At 35.7% G+C, this 15957-nt stretch overlaps 1 protein-coding gene and 1 long non-coding RNA gene across 2 annotated transcripts; both read right to left on the bottom strand.

Annotated features, from left to right (window-relative positions):
- Positions 1-8430: 8430 nt before the first annotated feature.
- LOC141487198 (uncharacterized) lies at positions 8431-10113 on the bottom strand. Its single transcript, XR_012468255.1, has 2 exons — positions 9449-10113; positions 8431-9383 (listed from the first exon to the last, which is right to left on the bottom strand). It is a non-coding gene; the product is annotated as an uncharacterized lncRNA (long non-coding RNA).
- Positions 10114-13370: 3257 nt separating this feature from the next.
- On the bottom strand, positions 13371-14374 carry CIAPIN1 (Cytokine induced apoptosis inhibitor 1). The gene has a single exon (XM_023160531.2). The coding sequence runs from the start codon at positions 14221-14223 to the stop codon at positions 13468-13470; it is 756 nt and encodes a 251-aa protein (XP_023016299.1). The 5' UTR covers positions 14224-14374; the 3' UTR covers positions 13371-13467.
- Positions 14375-15957: the final 1583 nt, after the last annotated feature.

Genomic DNA, 15957 nt, shown 5'->3' with positions numbered 1-15957 from the left:
GACAACGAATATTATAAACAAATACTTGGTGGTACTCCAATGGGGTCAACTTTATCACCTATTCTAGCCCAGTATGTGATGGATGATTTATTATATAAATGTATTCCAAAATTATCATTTCAGGTTCCTTTTTTAAAAAAGTTTGTGGATGATATAATATGTGCTGTACCTTTTGACAAAATTGATGATATAAAAACCATTTTCAACAATTACAATCCATTTATTCAATTTACCATAGAAAAAGAAAAAACAAAACAGTACCTTTTTTTGATACTCTTTTAATCAGGAAAGATGATAACTCTGTTATTTTAGATTATTTTACTAAACCCACTAATTCAGGCAGATATATAAACTATTTATCCTGCCATCTACAAAAAATGAAAATTAATTTAGTTCTAGGTTTAAAAAATTGAATAGAAAAAATTTCTCATCCTACATTAGAAAAAAATGTAAAACAATTATTCAATATTTTATTAACTAATTCTTATCCTCCAAAATTTTTAAATAAATTGTTATATAATACTTCATCTAATATCATCAACATCAGAGAAAACAATAAAGCTGAAAATCCAAATTTGAAATACTTTTCCATTCCTTATGTCCCTGAATTGTCCAGCAAAATCATAAACGTATTAAAACAAGAACAGAATATAAAAATTTCACAAAAGAAAGTTAAACCCTTAACCAAACTACATTCAAAATTGAAAGATGAAGATCCGTTATTTGAAAAGTCAAACAAAAAACAATTTAAAAACCTGCATAGCTCTTCATAAAAATAATTGTAAAAATTTAAAACGAAATTCTTGTGCTCTCACACAACACGTTCTAGATAATGATCATTCAGTCAATTATACTAACACCACAATTCTCCATTTCGAACCAGATTTAAATAAAAGGCAATTTCTGGAAATGGCTGAAATCAAAATTAAAAAAACAATATCAACAAAAAGACGGACATCGACAACCTCAGCAATTATTCATTTTTACTAACAAAAAATAAAAATCTGAGTACATCCTGTAATATTAACATAGTATAAATCACCATGATGAACGGCATTGAAAATATATATATATATATATATATATATATATATATATATATATATATATATATATATATATATTACAGTCCTCGATAAAGCTAATAAACATCTGCGAAAGCTCGGGCAGCTAAAAAGAGTAATATTTATTCTAATCAGACCGAATCCCCGGCATAATAAGTACAGATATAAAACATAATAACAGAAAAAACTGTAACATATCTGTGCTATGTGAGGATTATTACTTTATGAATTTTAATTTTGAGAGAACTCTTGAATATGATAATGACAATTTCGACATTGAGTGATGTGGGATACTTTTTGTTATAATTTTTTTTGTTAGTAAAAATGAATAAATTTTGCTGAGGTTTTCAATGTCCGTCTTTTTGTTGATATTGTTTTCTTTAATTTTAATTTCAGCCATCTCAAGAAATTGCCTTTTATTTGAATCTGGTTCGAAATGGAGAATTTTGGTGTTAGTATAATCGACTGAATGATCATTATCTAAAACGTGTTGTGTTAGAGCACAAGAATTTCGTTTTTTGTTTGTCCTATATATATCTTATCACAATTGTTGTAGAGAATTTCGTAAACTACATGTGACTTTTCGAATAACGGATCTTCATCTTTCAATTTTGAATATAGTTTAATTAAGGGTTCAACTTTCTTTTGTGAAATTTTTATGTTGTTCTTGTTTAAATACGTTTATGATTTCGCTGGACAATTCAGGGACAATAGGAATGAAAGAATATTTGAAATTTAGATTTTCAGCTTGATTGTTTTTTCTGATGATGTCTATAGTCTATAAGCCCTATGGCTATCATAAAATCTAGGTTATCTATGAATATTCAGTGAGCACCTAATTAGCACTTTATTCTAATGCCCTCATTATAGTGAGAAAATACCATAAAAACTCAGTACATCAGTCATGGTGGTTTTCAGGTCCATGAGCCCCATAGCAATTATGGAATCTAGGTTTACTATAAATATCTACTGAGCACCTGATTAGCACTTTATCCTCTTGCTCTTATTTATTGAGAAACGTACTATAAAAACTCAGTACATCAGTCATGGTGGCTTTAAGTTCCATGAGCCTCATAGACATTATAGAATCTAGGTTTACCATGAATATCTAGTGAGCACTTAATTAGCACTTCATTTTGATTGTATATGTATTAGTTTACGAGCATTTCGAAACTTTATTGCATATTGTTAATTTTTTTTCAAATCAGGTATCCCGAATTTTTTTCCGCTGATTCATGGTCGTTTTCATCTTAATTTCTTGCAAGCACCTAATTAGCACTTTTTTACCACACTTAGTTCACACCTAATTGAGCACTCGTCCTCGTTTTCGAGATACCTGATTCTTAGATCTGTTGTTTAGCGAAATTGGAAGCTTTTGTTTATTTACTAGAAAATTTTACTATCGTCACCGTTTAGCACTTAATAAGCACCTAATAGTGTTTTCTTAACATTCATTATTTTATTATTATTTTCATCATTTAATGCTAGCAACGCAACTTTGAGTATAGAGTTACGGTGTAAGTTACAGAGCACCTAATTTTTGACTTCGGTACCTAAAAAGTACCTAATTTTGGCATTTTCTAAATGCGATTTTGGTATTTTACGTTGCTGGCTTAACAGAACTTGTTTTAAGTTCTATCAGTTTTGTGTGGTCAAATGGAAGATGTTGCACAGGTTCCTGATGGTTTCACTTCAGCTTTCTGTGCGGTATTAACTGAGTTAGTTGTTGTTTCTCCGTCAGGTACCTATCTGCCACACGTACCTACAAAATCGTAGGTTTTTACCTGAACTTGAGTATATATAGATTTGTCTGAATTCTGCACAGAACACGCTGCCAAGTTTACTAGAATTAAAATATTAATAAAAAAAAATGTGAGCCGTTATGGGAAGCCTGGCCTCGAACTTTAATCTGAGTGACAGCGAAGTAAACAACTACTAAAATGTTATGTTATGCTGATAAGGTAGTTGAAGACACTAGTTTACTCCGAAAAATAGCACATGAATTCATAATATTTTCACCAATATTAATGAAAATTTCTCAGTTGAAGTAATCGAACCTCACCCGTCTAATATTCGAGGTATAGTTTTTGATTTTAACTTGACTAACTCGAAAGCTATCAAGGAGTATATGCTATGCAGACATATGACTGCAAACAATATACCTACAGGAGTTTATAAACATTATGTGTTATTTTATTTATAAAGAATTTTATAGTTTTTCCTTCTCTGCCAAATTCCTTACAAATTATCTGTATTATCAATACACATCAATATTCAAAAAAAAATTAGAAAAAAAATAAAAAAAATCAATTTTAAATTCAATGAGGATTTAACACATGAAAACTGACTATCAACAAATCAAGTTACAGCAAACAAAAATAAAAATGAAGAGGATATTAAAGCATACAAAAAGTTAAAACTTGAATATAAGCAAAAATTAAACAGTCTTAACTGGAAAGTAATTCTATTTATTAATAAGCACCTGGAATGTCATTGATAGCAATAGAGAAAACAAGGAAAAGGGTCTGGCCATGTCTGATTCATCAGCAGATGATTTCTCTCGATGATTTGTGAATGTAGTTGATGATTTGGTGACACATTTGGAGATTGAGAATATCATAGTCCGAAAAACTCTTCTTTCAAAGTATTTATGATTATAAAAGTGATCAGTGACTTTATCATTGAGCCATTAACACGTTCAATTGAATTTACATGATCTCAACAAGTTTTCAAATTCTTTGAAAAGAACAAGTTACTTACCTACCAATTTTCAGTACCTATAGGTATAGATTTGGAAAATCCACAGTTATTGTCCTATATTACGCTTGTGAAAAAGTATTGGATGCTTTTGAATAACAATACTGTTCTGCAAAGTTCTATGACCTTTCAAGTGCCTCCGATCATAAGATTATGATCGAAAAACTTGAGTACCTATTACGGGATTAGGGGAAGCCAAGTGAATCTGTTCAAGTCATACCTCAAAGTTAGGAAAGCCAGAGTGAACTGGGAAAAAAGTGTCCGATTTTTTAGTCGCGGAGCATGAAGTACCATAAAGAACTGCCACAGATCCCATGCTTTTCATCATCTATGTCAGGGGTCTCCAAACTACGGCCCGCGGGCCAAATCCGGCCCGCGACAGCCAATGATTTACTGTCATCAATCTGGCCCGCGACAGCCAATGATTACCTAATTGTTGTTACTATTGCTGTGATAAGTTGAAGAAGAAAACACAGAATGATAATTACTCGGTTTTATTTACTTGCAAGGTAAAACTTAATGACAGAAATGATGACAAAGAAAACTTAACTTAAGTATCTAAGTTTAAGCATATTAATAACTAACAAATGATTGAAATGAATCACAGTAAAACAAAAACACTTATGAGATTTATGTAATCGTGATTTTCCACCGACAATACTTTGTAGTTGTGGATCAATTTTACTTGTACCAATTATCAAAAGAGATTTAAGTTGCTCATCGGTTAATTGAGATCTGTAAACATTCTTTGTGTACTTCATCTTGGAAAACGTTTTCTCGCACAAGTAAGTAGTACTAAAAACAGAAAACAACCCACGAGCAAATTTATGCAAATTATCAAATTGTTCCAGTGGAAGACTCTTATAAAATTCCAACAAAGATGAATTTTTATATTTGTTCTTAAGCATATCACTGTACCGTAAATCAATAATTTCCATTTGGACTTCCGGAGCCAGAGTTTCAATATCAGAATCAAAAGGATTTTGAAAAAGCTTAATTTCATTCGCAATGACATCAAAATCTGAAAAACGAGTATCAAAATTTATCTTCAAAGCACTCAGTTTCGATTGCAAAATTGACGGGAAATTCATTCTTTGTAGTGTGGCTGGATATTTCACATGTTTCAAAATGTGTGAAACATTTTTTACGTAATTGCGATTGAAATAGTATTATTTTCTGCCTGAAGGATTTGATATTGGTGTATAAATCAGGGAGAAGCTGATTTTCTCCTTGCAATCTCAAATTCAGTTTAAAATCTGTTTTTCCGTTCACCAGCTGTCGCACCCCTACGAACGACAACCCTCAGAAGTCGAATCTTGTGCGAGTTAAGGATTAACGAGGTCTTACCTTTCAACGTGTGATTCCTAACACGTTCATATGATTTGTCAAATCGACATAGAAGGCTAACTTCCACATCCACTCATTATTTTCTAAATCGGCAAAAGGGCGCTGCTTCTCATTTAAAAAAATTTCGATCGAGCCAGCGTACGGCAGTATGATATGGTAAATCATTTTCTCCAATCTGTTGAATAAACTCGCGGAATTGTCGGTGATTCAGCCCAGTGGATCTGATGAAGTTAACAACTGATATGACTGGTTTTAGAACTTCAGACATATCCAAACATTTTACGCACAAGGACTGTTAATGAATGATACAATGTAAGACTAATGGTTTTGAACCACCATCATTTTCTACAGCCTTTGACACAAGTGCAACCACTCCTTTATTTTTACCATACATATTTTTGTCTCCATCAGTTGTTATTTCAAATTTCTCCATCGAAGGTTTTTTTTTATTTATGGCATTTTCAACTCCCTTAAAAATATCTGCCCCAGTTGTCGTGGCGTGAATACTATCAATATCAAGAAGTTTTTGATACACTTCATAGCTTTTATCTACTCCGCGAATAAAAATCAACACCTGAGCAGTATCTGACACATCCGTTGACTCATCCAATGCTAGAGAAAACCACTCATGGTGTCCATTTTTGTCAGACAGTTGTTTCTGTCAGACATGTTTTCTGCGATGTCTTGCACACTCCGAGCCACGGTGTTTGCTGACAAACTGACACTTTTAAATAAATTTACCTTTTCTTGACATATTTCTTCGGCTACTGCAATCAAGCATTCTTTTATCATTTCTCCATCGGTGAATGGTTTGCCACGTTTTCCGATTTCAAGAGCCACACGAAAGCTGGCGCGAGTTGCAGACTCTTGTTCAGTATTCGCTTTGGTAAACAAAGATTGCTGCGATTTGAGTCCGCGTTTCAAAGCTTAAAATTTTTCTTTCCGCAAACTTCCTATATACTTGGAGTAACTTTGAAGATGTTTCGATTCATAGTGTCGTTTAATGTTATAGTCTTTGAGAACAGCTATGGTTTCATTACAAATTAAACAAAGCGCCTTATTACTGGACTCAATCACAAAATACTGAAAGTTCCATTTTTCTTGGAACGTTCTGCATTCACTGTCGATTTTTGGCTTCTTTTCCATACTAACAAATCACACATAAAAACAATAAGTCAAATCAAAATACTTTTATTGACGGGTGTTACTTTATTTCACAATAGACAATTTCGCTTCCTTCGCCTTTCTTACGCAGACTAACTCGTAGTTGCGCCGCTAGCCTTTTTATATGCAATTATTACTGCCATCTCGAGGTGATCGGAATACACTAGCTAGAACCAGAACTTTCTCGAACCAACGCGGTAATTCCAAATATTTAATTACGCCTAATGCCACCTAGCGGGTAGCTGAAAAAGATGGTACATAGTACCACTACTCGCCACTAGATGTCGTTAAGTGTCACAATACACAATAATAATTGAAATGCAAAAAAAGCGTAAGTTTGCTTAGGTCACGCACTTTGCGACTATCCTAGTCTAGAAATATAGTTATGGGCAGAAATTGGCCGTTGGAACAAACTGAAAAAATCATTATGCCCGAAGGCTTCAAAGTTTGGAGACCCCTGATCTATGTCAATGACATGATGTTCAACATACTGAACCTAAGTGATTCTATTCACCCCGTTGGATATGCCGCTATAAAAGGTTAACAGAACCGTTACTAGACAATCTCAACCAAATAAATACAACTTCTGATTATTTTATTTGGTGATTGATCTTTCATGTCAACTGGTAAAAAGCTTCTTTGCCAAACGTTGAAACTTGATCCGGTCCGCGGCTGGGCAGGCACAGACTAAGTACTATGCTATCAGAGCCATAAATTTCTTGTCAGGTAGGTAAGCAACACAAATTTGGGACTTGACGCCCTTCCATGGCTGCAGGTTACTAACCACATCCACCATTCTGGAGACGCTCTCCTGATCCTCTCATGTAATCATACCAATGGACCATCTTCTGGAATATTCTTTAGGGCACCATAATGTATGTCACACAGTATGAGCGTGAGATTATTCTACAACTTATGATGCACTGTTTGGAACCTTTGGTTTAGTAATGAATATTACTGGAGTTTTTTCCCAACACCAAATCGTTATTTTTAACACCTCGACACGTGTTTCGATCACCAAGTGATCATCTTCAAAGATGAAGATTAAACTCTCCTTCCTCTTTGAAGATGATCACTTGGTGATCGAAACACGTGTCGAGGTGTTAAAAATAACGATTTGGTGTTGGGAAAAAACTCCAGTAATATTCATTCTGATTCAAGTTTATTACAGTGCACAACTAAATCGAACTTTATTTTGAGGCATGAGATTTTTCACCTGTTGTTTACCAATTTAGGCTCGCTTATTTTAAATCTACTCTCAGATTTTTTTGAGCAGCTCTAGTATTAGGTACTTCAGGTACCCCCTTAAAATGTTCTCTCTATTTGACTGTGTATATCGCTAGCGTCAACGTCTTACTAGTTTCTGTTTCTTTCTTGCAATGGCTTCGTCTAGAAAGACCTGTGTAAACAATCTAAGTAGATTTTGTCTTAATGTGACAAAAAATTCTGTTTAAATGTGTCCGACTTCGTGAAAAATGTCTACATGGAGTACTTTCAATGGCCATTTGAAACAAGCCTGGATACGGAATATAGTGTGTAAAACATGTGTGGAGTCTACGATTATGAAAAAATAACAAGAGGGATCCTTTTTGAACCTCATTAGTCCTATGATTTGGCGTGAACCGTAGAAACACCACGACGACTGTTATATTTCTGCGTCGTAAAAATAACAGGATTTAACCGCCAAAATAATTCCAAGTGGGTTTATCGTACTGTGCCGTCAGTTACTAGACCTGTCCTGCTTTCAACAGATATATTAGAACCCCAACCATGTATATTTCAGGTACGTCTGCAACAAATTGTTCAACGAATGAAGGAAAGTGATACAAGTAGCGAATTTGAAGACGCCGAAAGACCAAGACCATTCAACCAAGAGGATCTAAATGATATAATAAGAGATCTTGGATTGTCTAGCTTCATCAAAACTTCTAGCTTCTCGACAGAAAGAAAGAAATTTGGTCACCAAAGAAACGAATGTCTCATTTTACTGAACCAGGGAAAAGAAATTACTTCCTTTGTTTTCTAAGAAGGACGATTTTGTTTTTTGTAATAATATTCCGGGATTAGTTAAAATGGGATTGAAATAATACGACCCTAATGATTGGTGTTTGTTTATAGACTCGTCGAAACGCAGTCTCAAATGTGTGCTTTTACATAATGGCAATAAACTTGGCTCTTTGCCTATTGCTCATTAAACCAAAACTAAAAAGAATATTTCACAATGTCTCTGATTTTAGACAAAATTAAATACACATAACATAACTGGCTCATATGCGTGGACTTGAAGACGGTTAATTTCCTTTTGGGTTGGTCCAACAAAGCGTTTATACGAAATATCCGTGTTTTATTTGCTTGTGGGATAGAAGAGCTAAAACTGAGCGTTGGGCCAGAAAAAATTACCACTTAGACACGAATTATTACAAGTCAAATTTATTGTAATTAACCCCCCTCTAGTGCATCGGGAACGTATAAAATTACGTTCTTTACACATCAAACTAGGATTGATGAAACAGTATGTAAAGGCTCTAAACAAAGAAATGAAATGTTTTCAGTATATAACCAGATAGTTTCCAAAATTGAGTGCCGAGAAGTTAAAAGCTGGAATTTTCGATGGAACACAAATTAATAAACGATGTAAATTTTACTGAAAGTATGACAACCGCTGAAAAAAATGCATGGAGTGAATTTATTTGGCTCGTAAAAACTTTTTTGAAAATAAGAACTCCGTCGACTTTCGTGACCACGTCAAGCAGTTACTATTATACTTTCAGCAATTGGGATGCAACTTGAGCATTGAGATGCATTTCCATCATAGCCACCTTGATCGATTTCCTGAAAATCTTGGAGATTCAGGCGAGGACCAGAGAGAACGCCTTCATCAGGATATTCGCACCATAGAGGAGTACTACCAGAGCTATTGGGTCTCCTAACATCAGTCCACAGGGAAATAGCATAGTGAACGCAGTTGCTCAGAGGCCTACTAGCAACTTCAAAATCGATTTCTGCTACATCAGAGGACTCAACTCAAATATAAACTGAGTGCACCAACATCTGCAATCAAATAGTTCTCATATGTTATTGGGCTCACAGAAACCAAAGTCAGTGCTTCAACAAACCCCGTCAATTTTCTATATCCCGGTTATGATTTCCACTCCCGATTCAGACGTAACTTTGGAATATCTCTTTTTATCAGAAGCGATATTTCCTGTCAACAGGAGGAAATGCTGGAACTCCAAATCTTTAATGTTATGTGGTTCAAAATAATATCACAGAAGATCACCAAATTCATATACCTACTGCGTTTATCTACACTTGCTGCACTACTTTCGACACTTGCAAACACCATTGACTTTCTGCAAATCAATCATCCCAGTGCCGAAATTTCCATATTCGGTGACTTCAATGTCCACAATATCGAATGGCTCAAATTTTCAAATATCAACGACGAAGAAGGTCGCGAAGCTGAGGCCTTTGCAATGAGCAGCGGACTTACTCAGATTATGAATGAGCCAACTAGGATTCCTGACCGTGATGGAGAATATGTTATATAGTCTTCTGGATCTATACTTAACAACCAATTCAGAAATGTACAGTCACCGTAAGGTGTCCATTGGTATCTTCTGACCACAAACTCATTTCAGTGTTGAGTGAAATACCAATAAATGTTGGGAAACAATTTGAGCCGCGCAAAGTTTCGCATTACAGATCAGCTGAATGGGAGGATCTTTAAGACCATTTCCGAAATTTCCCTTGGCTAGATCCATCAACTTATGCTTCTGAAGTCACGAACTAGGTTCGTTAATGCTCGCAACAGCTACAAACTTAGGATAAACGAAAGCAAAGAACTTCACAATCAGAGAATCAGGGATAAACTGCTTGCCAATCCTAACGGGTCTAGAACGGGTCTAGATCCTTCTGGTCGGTAGCTGAAGCTGTTACTGAAAACTTTACAAAATCCACAATTTCACCACTAACACAAGCGGATGGTTCAATTGCAAGAACAGCCATAGAAAAAGTGAATCTACTAGCTGAACAATTTGCGTCCCTCTCCACAGTCGATCATCTGGGAAAGGCACCACTCACTATTCCTACACTAGAATCCACAATACCGGAAATTACTTTTCGACAGCGTCTAGTCAGGCGAATTTTGAAACAGCTCAATATCAACAAGGCGTCTGGCTCTCATGAAGTGCCCGTCATTGTACCTAAAAAGTGCGCAAATAAACTCGCACCAGTATTTTGGCAGACTTTTCAACCTGTCTTACAAGAAAGGGGTGTTTCACCCTTGTTGGAAGATTGCTCGCGTTCAGCCTAATCCCAAAACGGTTAAGAAAAATCTTCCAAATAACTATAGACCAGTCGCTTTGCTATCAGTAATATCAAAAATCATGGAGAGAGCCTCAAATATTTGGAAGGCTTCAACATCTTGAGCGATCATCAATATAGCACTCGGAAACAACAGGCGACCTTCTATCGTATGTCACCCATATTTGGAATAACGCAATCGAGAAACATGGAGAATCAAGGGCAGTTGCGCTCGATATTTTTAAGGTCTTTAACCATGTGTGACATGAGGGTTTGCTGGCCAAACTTAGATTCTATGGCTTGTCGGGTCATTTCTGTGTATGGCTCTCCAGCTTCCTGAAAGAACGTTACCTGCAAGTGGCCGTCGATGAATATGTCTCGAATAATTTCACCATCAACGCTGGTGTTCCTCAGGGATCCATATGGTCTCCAACCCTCTTTTTATTGTATATCAATGACTTATTGGAAAAAAACAAGAATCCAATATATTGCTTTGCTGACGACAGCATGCTTGTCTCGTCATTCCATTTGCATTCCAGGACATTGGCTACGGAGGCACATCTTCACCGGCAGCAGGAGGTTGCATATCTTAATGAGGATCTACAAGTGATTTCGAATTGGGGTGAAAGTAACCAGGTTCAATTCAATGCCACAAAAAACCAGGCATCGGTTTACTCCACGAAGATAAATGTCTCCGAACCGGATATAATAACCTCAAGGTCAGACCATTCCGCTTTCTGCTTCGATAAGTTTGTTGGGGGTTGAAATGGACAGCAATATGTCTTGGCACAATCATGTCGCTGGAATTGCGAAGGCTGCTTCTCAGAAGCTTGGAACAATGATTCGAACTAGAAAACTATACACATCTCAGCAACTTTTGATGCTTTATAAAGCTCAGGTCAGACCTTCTTTGGAGTATTGTAATCATGTATGGAGCTCTGCCCCCAAACATACCCTGAAGTTGCTGGATTCCATCCAGAAAAGAGCCATCCGCCTGATTGAAGACGCGAACATCACGTGCAACCGCGAACGTCACTATTTAAGAACTCTTTCATCTGGGGAACTGCGTTTATGTGGAATTAACTTCCTGAGAACGTTTTTCCAAATGGATTTAATCTCCAACGATTCAAATCCAATGTGAATCGCTAATTTTGTACAGGCACCAAGTTTTGTTCTAATTAGACAGTGAAATACATTGTTATATGACGGAAAACCAATTTTTTTCAATAAAAATAGCTACCCTTCATATCTCAAAAAGTAGAGCTGCTAGCAAAAATCTGAGTACAGATTTGGAATCAGGCTACAAAATGCAGTTGGGTCCATAAACATTCCTTGCAACAAAAATGTTGTGCAGTGTTATGAATCAGTATATTCTGCATTATCATTTCACATCGTGTTATGGGAAAATGCTACCGAAATGAGTAGGATATTTATTACACACAAATAATTATTAGATTGATGTTTAACACAACTCCACGTGATTTTTGCAGAAAAATTTTCAAGAGTAAAAATATTTTGACAGTTTGCTGCATCTGCATAAGTATATAAATGTTGCTTGATTACAAATCAAAATCATGAAAACAACTACTACCACCAGTAACGCACAAAATTACTAAAAGTGCTACTAATTTAATAACACTGACTTAGAGAACATATCTATATTTGAGAACTTGCCAACTCATGCTGGTTTGTTGCTGAAAGATTTATTATTGTCTCATGCTTACTATACATCACAAGAATATTAATAATTGAGAGTTGAAAAACATGCCACCGTGGACCAGCCTACCCAACCAAGGCGTAAGCGCATTTGCGGCGCCGAGGCCAAAAGGAGAAAGAGTGCGAAGGAGGCAGGGGTGGCAGCAACTATAAGTGCACCCTCCTCCTCCTCCACTCCACCTACAACAGCAAGGGCACTTCCTGCGGCGGGCGCCAAGAGCTTCGCCTAGAATAAAGGCAAGCAACCGGCTGCCCCTGCAGAAAGCTCCCTGACTTGTGCACCTCCATGGAGGGAATCCCAAGAAGCTTGAAGAAGCCACGTAACGACAGTAATGTCCCTGCACCTTCCAAAACTTCGCGGAGGCCACCGTGAGACACCTTCCTGGAAAGGACAGGATGGACAATGAACTAGGAGGACAACTCCTCGGGAGGATGTACCATGGGTCACATGTGGTCTAAGTGCTGTGGGTGTACACTCACCCTCCCTACTCTACAGATACAGAATTGATCTGTTTATTTCTGTGCAAATAATTATTCTTTAATTTTATATTTATCTATTCTATATTACTGTTATTAACAATTTGTATATGTATGTTATGTATCACTATAACATGTATGTTTGTTTTTTAGATCTTCATACAGGATTAAAATTGTGAACATATTTTGATTTTGGATGATTACTTTAACATGGCTTTATACTAGGAAATGGCGCCTGATATCATTAAATATTAATGATTGCAAAGAAATAGAACCCTTTATAGAAAGTACTCAATTTGATCAAGTTGTATGTAAAGTGTTTCATGAACAGAAAATTGTCTCATTATTTCAAACTATTGAGAGCAAAGAAAATTTTTTCAATTTGTCATGTTTGATTTGATGAATGGAATAAGGCAAGTAGTTATCATATTAAAGTGATGAAATTCCATCCATTTCGAATTTGTTCATTAGTCAAGGTTCATGGAAATGATTACAATAAAATGTAAATACTAAATGATAAGATATGAGTTGACAAAGAAAACTGTTTGAAGTGCTTTATTTCAGAGATGAATAAAAATATAAATAATTGATCTATGTTTCAAAGTCCATAGATTAACAACAAGGAAAAGTGTGTCAGTTAAACATCAGCTTGCAATTGATTATCAAGTAGCTGAACTTTCTCTCCCGGTTTGAAGGCTGGCATGCCCAAATAGGGGCAAGAAGCACATCGAAAAGCATCTCCTAGGTAACAGCTACCGCATGATGACTTGGGAGCATCTTTAGTGCTGACTTCCTCAGTATTCTTCACTTCACCTTCCAATTCTTCAGCTAAACCACACGAACAGTCTTTGCAAGCCTTGCGCTTCCCAGTTGTGTTACATACTCTCAAAGAACTTGGGTTGGGCTTCTTCAAATCTTCTTCGTCTAACAAGTCATCAGGGTCTATTGTTTCAATATCGTCTGTTAGGTCATCTAACTTCCATACTGCTGGTGGAGTTTTCTTCAATTTGAGCAGGGCAACTGAGCCCGATTCGAATTTGGGCTTTATAGCACTGACACTGTCGTTTGAAATACTTACACTCATAAAACCATTCGTGATAAGTTCTAACTTTAGTCTATCCTTCTTGGATACATTTATTCCAAAAAGTTTACCACCTGGGGTTAATACCTTCAATAAGTGTGCAAATAATTCAGAGTTATACTTTTCTTCAGGTATATCACAGCAGATCACACTTGCAGATTCACTTGAGAGAGATGATAGTTTTTCAAAGGGCACTATTGTGTGATTAAGGAATTTATCTATTTTTTCTTGCACTGATTGGTTTCCTCCTTCTTTTGTAACCAACACAAGTAGTTTTTCTGACGTTTCAAGTTCACTGAAGAATTCTTCCATTTTATATATTTATAGTTATAGACACACTATTTAAATTTATCAATACTTTTCGACTTTAATTGAAATAGATTAGTAACATGAACATTTAACATGACATTAAACAAATTGACTGTTTGTTCTTTGTTCCTGTTCTGAGTACTACTGATGACATGACAACCATTGCTGCTCCAAGGCAAACACATTTTGTACGAAAATGACAGATGAAAATGTATGCTTTTCGCTATAATTGTATAGCATCAATGATCGCCAACACTGTCATTAGAATAATTGACAAGTGACAGCTTCCCACATGATCCAAAGATGGAATAAAGCAATTAGGGCATACGCAGACACTACATCGTATGTGAAATGTAAATATTTTGAAATGGTTATTGCAAATATATTGATTTGATTACTATTTGCATTAATATTAATTGAAAATTCTGCATTCACTAATTTAGCTCTAGCTCATATTATGTATCAAATCAAATGACAACACAGTCTCCTAAAACAAAAATCAAAAGGGGTGAGGTGAACTACCAACTACCATTCATAAATATTCATTTAAAATTCGTCATTTCTTTTTTCTCACAGTGGATTTATTTTTCTTTTAGCGTCAGCGGTTTTCGAGAGATTTGACATTTGACTGATTTGAAAAATAAGTGCTTTGTGCTCGGTGATCGTGATTTATGACTTCTATGAGTTCTATGACAGACGGACACGCCTATCATAATGAGACGGAAGACAGAAATAGACAGATTACTCGACTATCGAAGGACGAAGTGATTGAAATTTGTAAATATATACCATGGCCTCGATCCAATCAATTCAAAACCAAATGAAGTCAAATTGTATGCTTTTCGTCAATGTGGTATGCATGTACGAAAATATATTGAATTGTATAGCAATCCGTACAATTGTATGGGAGAGGGACTCTATAATAACTCTCTTTAGGAATAGCGACATATTTGACAATCATTTTTAAGTTTTGTAATCTGAACGACCATTCGGTAGTTATCGCGTGTAACGAAGGTAGATCGGTGATTTCTATGATTGCGACAGCGATTTTGATGTCTCCTGACCGAAATGATAGTTCTCTTTTTTTTACAAATGGATACAACTAAGAAGGAAGTCGAAATTTTCACCCTTTAAATCAAACCTAGGTAACCTAACCATACTTTTCGATGTATTAATATCAAAGAGTATTTTTGCTTTGTTAATATTCTTGACCGTGTGTGTTGTTGGAAAAGTGGATAGATAATATGGAGGGAATTAAGAGAATGAAAAGTAATACTGCTCACTGGGTGCTACTCATTGATTTTTTAGAGGAGCACCTAGAGATGGTTACGCATGCATTTGTAGGGATCGATGCAAGAGAAAATTATAGAAAATTATGGAGTCAAGTAGCACAGCAATTAAATAGTTTGGGTTATGGGACGAAAACACTCGACAAGTGGATAGAGGTAATTTTTTCAAGAGTATTCGGAGGTGTCAGTTATTTATTAGAACATAAATTGATCAGTATATCTTTAGAAAGTGTTATAGCAAAGGTATATTTCAAGGCTTTTACCAAATGGAGCAGCCCTGATGACAACCATTTTCATGTGAACAGAGTTGCCAACTGTCCCTACACATGAAGCAAAATTCCGCTACCTCATAGTAACAAAAGACAATAGAGAGGTCCTCAGAATAATAATATGACATAGAGTTACCATGTCTATACCAATACAATACATGTGTTTTGAAACGGGTATC

Source organism: Leptinotarsa decemlineata, unplaced genomic scaffold, assembly GCF_025532065.1.
Source record: "Leptinotarsa decemlineata unplaced genomic scaffold, Ldec_3_MD MMD2_tig00078422_RagTag_RagTag, whole genome shotgun sequence".
NCBI lineage: Eukaryota > Metazoa > Arthropoda > Insecta > Coleoptera > Chrysomelidae > Leptinotarsa > Leptinotarsa decemlineata.
Note: the sequence above shows the minus strand (reverse complement) of the source record. Positions and strands in the feature narration are given on the sequence as shown.

Excerpts from the sequence above, each read along its gene's own strand:
- CIAPIN1 (XM_023160531.2), bottom strand. The coding sequence starts at position 14,223 with ATGGAAGAATTCTTCAGTGAACTTGAAACGTCAGAAAAACTACTTGTG.